General features: G+C 46.4%; 1 protein-coding gene across 1 annotated transcript; it reads left to right on the top strand.

Annotated features, from left to right (window-relative positions):
* Positions 1 to 1858: 1858 nt before the first annotated feature.
* Cxcr1 (C-X-C motif chemokine receptor 1) lies at positions 1859 to 5292 on the top strand. The gene is made up of 2 exons (XM_010611977.3): positions 1859 to 1898; positions 3468 to 5292. The coding sequence occupies exon 2, from the start codon at positions 3476 to 3478 to the stop codon at positions 4544 to 4546; it is 1071 nt and encodes a 356-aa protein (XP_010610279.1). The 5' UTR covers positions 1859 to 1898; positions 3468 to 3475; the 3' UTR covers positions 4547 to 5292.
* The last annotated feature ends 3247 nt before the right edge of the window (positions 5293 to 8539 follow it).

Genomic DNA, 8539 nt, shown 5'->3' with positions numbered 1-8539 from the left:
CATGAGCGGATTTGACTGAGGGCTTAGGAAAAGCAGAAGGGGACTAACTATACACAAGGAAGAATTTAAAACTGGATTTGGACAGTCCTGCCCTTGACCCTAGACTTTCTCAATGGGTAGCTTGCTGGTGGCTCACTGTCTGGCGACTGCTGCCCCCTTGTGGCCAAAATGTTTTCCCAGTTGCCTCTGCTTGCCTTTTAATAGGGTATATGTATGTATTTTTTGGTCTAGGCCCTACTGTTTCTTTTCTCCTGTGTCCCCAGTCACTGTTTTCTGGCCGGGGAGCTTCCTTTCCCTGGATGACTAATGGAGGATTGTCCCTTCCCTTCTGGGACTACCCCATTTTCCAGTTCTTTCTAGTTGAGGCCGTAACTAGAAAGCTATAGTCTAGCATCAGTGAAAGTACTAGAGGGCGAGTAACACTAGAGCAATTGTCTCCTTACACTTCCTGCCTCTACATATGTAAAAAAAGAACCCAGAGGAGAGCATGACCCAATCTAGATACTGTTCCTGAGAGTAGTGACAATTGTAGGCACCAGCAGCAAACACATTTGGCATTTGTGGCAGGGCAGGATTTATACTCCTGTGATTGGCGTCGTCTTCAAACAGCCAAGGAGGTTGGGTAGGAGCAATGCCAGGAAACCAGCCTGGCTGTACAAGTGAAGCTTTCAGAGATACACTAGATACGGGTGTGTGGCTGAAAGTGACGGACACGCTGGACAGCGCTGGTGATCCAAGCCTGTGAGCTATGTCTAACATCATTCCTTCCCCAGCCATGGGCTGAGGATTAACTGTGCTCCCTGGCAGGTGACACAGAGATGAGTCAAAGAGGGGCCCTTGTGAGCTGTGTAGCGGCTCATAGTGCAGATGAGAAGCCTGACTCATGAACACATCCCTGCAGCACACAGGGTCCGTGTTAGAGTGGAGGCGTGAGTTAAGTGCTGGAGGAATGAAGCCAGGGCACAGTGGTTAGCTGCTGGCCATCTCAGGTTGGTTCCAGAAGAGCCTCCACTTCAGAAGGGAGTGGCAGTAACAGTCTCCAGCTCTTGTACCGTTGACTGCCCCAGCCCTAGTGGCCTCTCCACAATCTAGCTGCACTCTAGGACTGGCTCATGCCCCCAGCTCCAGAGCCATTTGAGAGGATCAATCATTGGCAGTAGTTGTGCAAAAGAGGGGAGTTCATTTCTCCTCTAAATCTTCACTAGGTCAAAGAAGCCTAAAATTCAAGTAAAAATTGTGTGCTTGCTTTCCAAACAAAGTCCTCTGCCTCCTCACCAACTCCCCGCCACAAGTCTCTCCTGCCATGGACTCCTTCTGAAGCATTTGCTGTTAAAGGTCAAATCCTTTCCACATTTATTACTTTTTACTTCTTGTTGGTTTTGGAAATTGAACTCAAGGCCCTACCACTGAGTACATTCTCAGCCTTTAAGATTTTTTAAATTTTGAGATAGGTCCTAGCTAAGTTGCCCAGGCTGGCCTCAAAACTCATGCTCCTCTTGCCCAGCCCCTGAAGTATCTGGGACTCCAGGCATGTGGCACCACACTCAGTTTACCTTTACTTTTGTCAGGAACACAGGAAGTTTTCAAAGGCCATCTAGGGAATTTAGGGATAAATGATAAAAGTGGTCATCACAGAGTGGAGAATTCAGATACTGGACCTTTAACCTCAACTTCATACCTGCTCATCCCACTTGGACATACAGACCTCTGGGGTCTCTGATGGGCTGGGATCCTTCCATAAATCTGTTCCCTAAATGCAGACATGGGTGGGGCTCAGGAGGGAGGTGTGGTCTTGTGTGGTTGGTTTCTCAATTTCCCTTTATTCATCTAGTTCCCTCTGGTAAGTCACTCTGGTCTCTGCTATCTTCTACGTTGGACACACCTGGCTGGTGCCTCAGGTAGGAAGCCTCCTGTTAAGACAGGGTAGAGGGGCTTAGTTTAACTTTCTTTTAGGAAACACTCATTTTATGGGACCTGAGGGTAGCTGCTTAAATTGACTTCTTGCCTCCTCCCTTGGACCATGTATTCAACTCTGACCTCATACATAGATGTGACTGATGTTACGGAGGCCACAGGCTCTTCATCCTTTCTTTTGTGGGACAGAAGTTGACAGTTTTCCAATTTGATGTTTATTGCTTTACCCTAAGATTTTTGTCTTCTATGAAAATGCAAATACGGACAAGGAGAGAATTTACTAGAATGTGTGCATCTGAATGAACTTATCAGATGCTAGACCTGGAAGCAAATAAGGAGTTATCTTCTTTGCCTCCCATAAGTGTGCAGAGAGAAAATGGCATCCATAGGGGGAAAAGGCCCTACTCAAGGTTACCCAGGAGAGAGTGGGTGCTGGGGTCCAGATCTCCCCCTGGGTAACTCCAAAGGCTTTCAGACCATTCTCCAGAGAGTCCTGGGGGCTTAGGGATGCTCTGTAGGTGCTGTCCAGGTGGAGAGAGTCCTCCTTCCCTGGCAACTCAGTTTTGATCTGTTCACACATTGGGCTTCTGAGCTTTTAACAGTGTTTCACAATAAAAAAGTAACTATTTGAAAACTGCTCAGTCTGTGGGTATTTAGGAGGAGATTTGAGGGGCCAACATGAAGATATTTTCCTCTAAAATGCTTAAACTTTGTTTAGACAGAGGACCAAAGTGTTTATTGCTTATTTAAGACAGGCTTAAAATATAGACAGCCCCATCTTTTGATGGTTTGACTTATTAGTTTTGTCTTTGTAAACAGCCATTCTGTTTATCGCTTTAGGTACAATATTCAATAAATTACATTAGATATTCAACACTTTATTATAAAATAAACTTTTTCTCCCCAACTGTATATTAATATACTATTCCAAGAATGTTTAAGGTATGTTAAGCTAAGTTGTGATGTAGGCTAGGTGTGCTTAATGCATTTTGACGTAGGATATTTTTAATTTAGGAAGGATTTATCTAGAAGTAACCTCACTGTAAGTCGAAGAGCAGCCTTATAGTTTAGTGCAGTTTATTTTTATTAGTTTTTCTCTTAGTAGATTTTAAGATGGGTAAACAAGATTTAGGGAAAACATAGAAAGAGAAATAAGGTAGACAGGGACACCTAAACAGGCTTGCCTCCTTCTACTTTGCTGAGAGCTGGTTTCCCTTGAATGCATAAGACCGATCAGGTTGGTTTCCCCTATCTTAATACACAGACGTGGCTGAGCACAGAGGGGTAAAGAGGGAAGAGCTAGAGCTGGAGGTGGAGCCGAGATGGTTGTAGGGCCAACTAAAGGCCAGAGTGTCTTCCCTGAATCCTGTCTTATCCCATACTTAGGCTGGGCCTCGAAACTGTGGAAGGTTGATGGCTGTGGGCAGCCAACTTCCAAAGAAGCTCAAGTTGGAGGTGAAGAGGGTAAAAGGTGTCCCATCCCATCCTTGATGAGAATGACTTCAATCTGAGTTACTAAATCACATTTTTTCCCCTTCTAATCTTTCTACTAGATCAAACCATGGCTTATTTAAATAACTTCTTCTGGAATATTTCTGATGAGCTATGGTTCGATGAGGCGTTTGAAAATTTCACTGGCATGCCACCCATCGGAGAAGATTATAGCCCCTGTAGGATAGACAGTGAGACACTCAACAGCTCCGCTGTGGTTGTCGTCTATGTTGTGGTGTTCCTGCTGAGCCTGTTGGGAAACTCTCTGGTGATGCTGGTGCTCCTATGCAGCCAGGTCACCCGCTCTGTCACCGATGTCTACCTGCTCAACTTGGCCATAGCTGACCTGCTCTTTTCCCTGACCTTGCCTGTCTGGGCTATCACCAGGGAGAAGGGCTGGATTTTTGGCACACCCTTTTGCAAGATGGTCTCACTCCTGAAGGAAGTCAACTTCTACAGTGGCATTTTACTACTGGCTGGCATCAGCATGGACCGCTACCTGGCCATTGTCCACGCCACACACACGCTGACCCGAAAGCGCCACTTGGTCAAGTTCATATGTATGGGCATCTGGGTAGTATCTCTGATTCTGTCTTTGCCCATTTGCCTCTTCCGCAAGGCCTTTACTCTGAACGATTCCAGGCTTGTCTGCTATGAGTTCCTGGGTAAGGAGACAACCCAAGTGCGCCTGTGGCTGCGGCTCCCATCCCAGGTCTTAGGCTTCATCCTGCCACTGCTGGGCATGCTGTTCTGCTATGGCTTCACGTTGTGTACACTGTTTAAGGCCCAAATGGGGCAGAAGCATCGGGCCATGAAGGTCATCTTCGCTGTTGTGCTCGTCTTCCTGCTCTGCTGGCTGCCCTACAACCTGGTCCTGCTGGTGGACACCCTCATGAGGACAGGTGGGATCGAGGAGACCTGCGAGCGCCGCAATGAAATTGACCGGGCCCTGGAGGCCACCGAGATCCTGGGCTTCCTCCATAGCTGCCTCAACCCCCTCATCTATGTCTTCATTGGCCAAAAGTTTCGCCATAGGCTCCTCAAGATCCTCGCAGCCCATGGCCTGATCAGCAAGGAGTTCTTGGCCCGTCATCGTGTTTCCTCTTACAGTTCCTCTAGCACTGTCCCTTCGAACCTCTGAAAGCCATTGATGAAAGAGTCTCTCACTCTCAAAGGAAAGAATACCACCACCCCAAGGCTGCTTGGGTGGGGAAGTCTGGCTCAAACCTCTGGGTTTGAGGGGAAACTACAGAGTGTGGGGGACATGAAGGACCAGTGCCTCAGAGACCACACCGACCTTCTGAGGAAGTGCCAGAGACCTTCAAGGACTGGGCTCACACTGCCACGAAAAGGATCAGCCTCATTTTGGTTGAACTTGTACATCTTTGATCCATTACTTAGGTCCTTAGCATGGTCACATCTGTAGCCTGAATCTGACAGTAGAGCAAAGAACTGGGACAAAGCTGTGTTCCTAAATGAGCTAGACCCTCTTGTAAGACCTCTCTAGAACATCACCCCAAATGCTGAGCGTGTCAGGCTGTTGGTAGCTCTGCATTTTCTGGGTCATCTGATCTTGTGGAACTCTTTCCCAATCTCTTGTGCGTGGTAGTATGTGCTGAGGACATCAAGGAAGGTGCTGCTGAAACATCAAACCACCAGGTGGCCTTGTGGTAGAGCCAGAAAGAATTTCCCCTTGGGTGCTGTGGGTGAACAAAGAATGTTTGGGAAGCAAAATCCTCTTCATTTTACGATCATAGTCAGGGTGGTGAAGGTGTTGGATACGTGCAGAGCCATGGATGGAGCGAGACTTGCCCTCTTGACGCTTCCAGCCTCATAAGGAGCGCTGGCAACCTCACAGACCCACACGTCCTTGTCAGTCAGCTGGCCAGCCCCATTATTTCCAATAAAATTTCTGTTTCACATTAGTCCCTGTGCAAGTGTGCTGCATGTGACAGAGTGAAAAGTGTGTGGCATTGCTGGTTGTGCCTGCAACAGAATGGGGGCAGCAAAAAACATTTCTCTAGGTTGATGGGGTACATCCTCTGGCAGAAGGGTCTTTAGAGGTAGAGAAACTTGCATTTGTTCCTGTACCCTGAGCTGGGGAGGATTGTTTGTCCATGTATAAAAGGAAATGTTCCTCCCAGGAGTCTCAGTTTCACTTAAGCATTGTCTCCTGGGAGGACTTTGCCCAGCTTTGCACTGTATTAACTCTGCCCCCCTCATGCTTACTAGGAATTATAGTTGTTTCTGTTTTCCCTCCCTGAAGGCAAAAGTCTTCTGTTTTGTTCATTCTACATCCCTGGTGTCCAACACACTGCCAGATCCCATTAAATGCTCAGTCAATATTTATTGAATGAAAGAACAGTGCTAAAAAGGCCTGAGGTCATTTGCATACCATCTGCTCTGAGAACCTCTTATCTGTTCTCTCCCTGACACCCTCCTGCTGTCCTGGGCAACTCATTTCCTTCATCAAGGTTCCGTTTGTGGTTTATCATCATTCTAGTTTTTATCTGTGTAGAAGCGTTGCAGACAGTACTGAAGACATCGGGGTTCTTTTGATTGCTAATGGTACAAACCAGTCACCAATGAGCTGGAGTAAATCTGGGAGGGTGTGGATGGGCACTGTTGGGGATGACCTGAGGTTGAGGCTCCCAGGTGGGACTGGGGTCAAAGATGAAACTGGGATCAGAGATTGAGGTTGGAGTCAAGATGCGGCGGATGCAGGGATGGGGTGGCAGCGTGGGTCAGACGAGAAGTCGGAGGATGAATGTCAGGAATAGGAAGAAAGCTGGAGGTCAGGATGGGCTGAGTAAGAGTCAAAGACTTGGTAAGGGTTTAGAGACAGAGAGTCCACCTATGGCTGGGACCAGGTTGGAGGGAGGCTTAAAGGTGGGGTAAATGTGGAGGTGGGGGGAGTCCCAGTGAGAGGTCAGACATGGAATAGATGTCAGAGGTGAGTGAGTGGCTATAAAGCTGAAGCAAAAAGCCCTCTCCAGGCGTGGTGGTGCTCACCTGTAATCCCAGCACTTGGGAGGCTGAGGCAGGAGGATCGCTCTGAGTTCGAGACCAGGCTGGGCTACATAGTGAATTCCAGGTCAGTCTCAACTACATAGTGAGACCATGTCTCAAAAAAAAAAAAAAAAAAAGCCCTCACTGGTAGGGCTGCCATCCTTTTTGGATTGTCATCAAAGCCTTCTAAGAGTTTCCAGAAGCTTCCACAGGTTTCTGAGGAGTCTCTGCCTGGCCCACATGAGGTTCTTTAGGTAGGTAGGTGAGGAAAGTCAGAGGCTGAAGCCTTCAGGGGTAGATCTGATGCAGGAGAGAAGTAGGGAGGGAAGCAGAAAGAATCAAGTAAGGAAGACTGAAAACTGGGGCATCTTTCTCCTCCTTCCCTCCCTTAGGCCCTCTCCACCTGTCCTACTGTTTCCTTAGGGTTCATCTTCCTTCTCCACCCTAAAGACAACTCCCAAAGGGCCCCTGTAAGTAAATGGGGTTCCATATTGAGTCCAGGGAAATACAAATGACCAAAACATAGGGAACTATAGCCAGCCTCATGTTTGGGAAATGTGCGTTAAACAGAAGTAAAAGAGCAAGTGAGAGTTCTAAACAGAAGAGGGATATAGTCAGAAATCTTTTCAAGCAAGTATAATGTGATTTGATTGGGTTTCTTAAGGTGGCATGTGATTGTCTGGGCAAAGCTCAGACATACCTGTAGGTGATTCAAATTTTCAATTTTCTAAAATGCCAGGATTTTGATACTTGATTAACACAGTGTGTAATGTGTTAATTATATCAAAAACAGTGGTACTTAGGTTCACAAACTTAATTATTTCCATGATTTTGGTCACAAACCAAATTAGATGAGAGCCAAATCAAATTCACTGGTTAGGTTCAATGTTGACTTTATGGGGAAATTTGATTCTATTCTCATCCAATTTGATTTGTGACCAGAATCACGTAAAGATTTAGGTTTGTGAACCAAGGCACCACTGTATTGGTGGTGTTTTAGGAGACAGGGTGAGGATTAGATGCTCAGGGGCTTATTATGTCCAGGATGGGACAGGGATCAGAAATGGGGTGAACGTAGGAGAGGAGTCAGGGTCAGAAGTGGCAGGTGGTCAGGAATGGGACTGGGGTTAGGGATGGGGTCTGCATCAGGGATAAGGTGGGTGACAGTAGTGGGGAAGTGAATGGATATTTTCCATAATGCTTGCTGATTTAAAAATTTTTAAATCTGGCCAGGCATAGTGGCACATACCTATAATCCCAGAACTCTGGGAGGCTGAGGCAGGTGGATCTCAGGTTTGAGCCAATCTTGGGCAAATAAGCAAGATGCTGTCTCAAAATAAAAAAGAAGATAAAGCTGGGGATGTAGCTCAGTGTGAAGGCACTGAGTTCATGCCCCAGAACCAAAGAAAAAATTGTTTTGTAGGCTTGTTAAAATGTTCCCACCACCAAGTAGTTACACCACAAGCTCCCATTTCCCTTTAAACCAGTTCCCCTTTCCACTGACCACAGCCCCTTACTCTCCTTTGCTTTCTAATCCAGTGACGCCTTCTTGCTAGTTCCAGTAAAAATGCCAACTGGTAATGCTGGTTTCAGGCTTTAGGGATATAAGATTGCCCCTTTCCCAGCAACTTGCATTTTGGCCAAAAATCTCATAGATATAAATAAAATAAAATGACCAGTTCTCTTTGTTCTCAAGATCTTCCCAGAAAGCCACCTTCCCATAGATGACCTCTGTCCTACACAGATGGTGTGGAGTCAGCCTGCTGCTGTTACCATGCTCTGGGCTTCACCTACAAAGCCACCAGGGGCTCACATCCGGTTCTCACCCTCACTGTTTTCATCCATCCTGCTATTCTGTCTTTCGATTCAACATCTTTAGGGAAGAAATGAATTTTTTTTAAAGCAGTAATTATTAACTTGGGCTTTGAAAAATTAGTCTTTCTTTTTTTTGTTTGAATCGAAGTGTCTTCCATGCATTGTTGAAAATATGAAATGGCTTTATAAAGCATATATAGTGAGAACCAGAAACCTTCTGGCCCCAGTCTCTGCAGGCAAAGACAGTGAGTTCAACTCTCAAAGATGTTTCATCCAATATGTAGGGGTCCACATATTTCTCAATATTGTG

The sequence above is a fragment of the Fukomys damarensis genome, unplaced genomic scaffold (assembly GCF_012274545.1).
Source record: "Fukomys damarensis isolate Sample0158 unplaced genomic scaffold, DMR_v1.0_HiC HiC_scaffold_16, whole genome shotgun sequence".
NCBI classification, from domain to species: Eukaryota; Metazoa; Chordata; class Mammalia; order Rodentia; family Bathyergidae; genus Fukomys; species Fukomys damarensis.
This window is presented reverse-complemented; position numbering and strand designations above follow the sequence as displayed.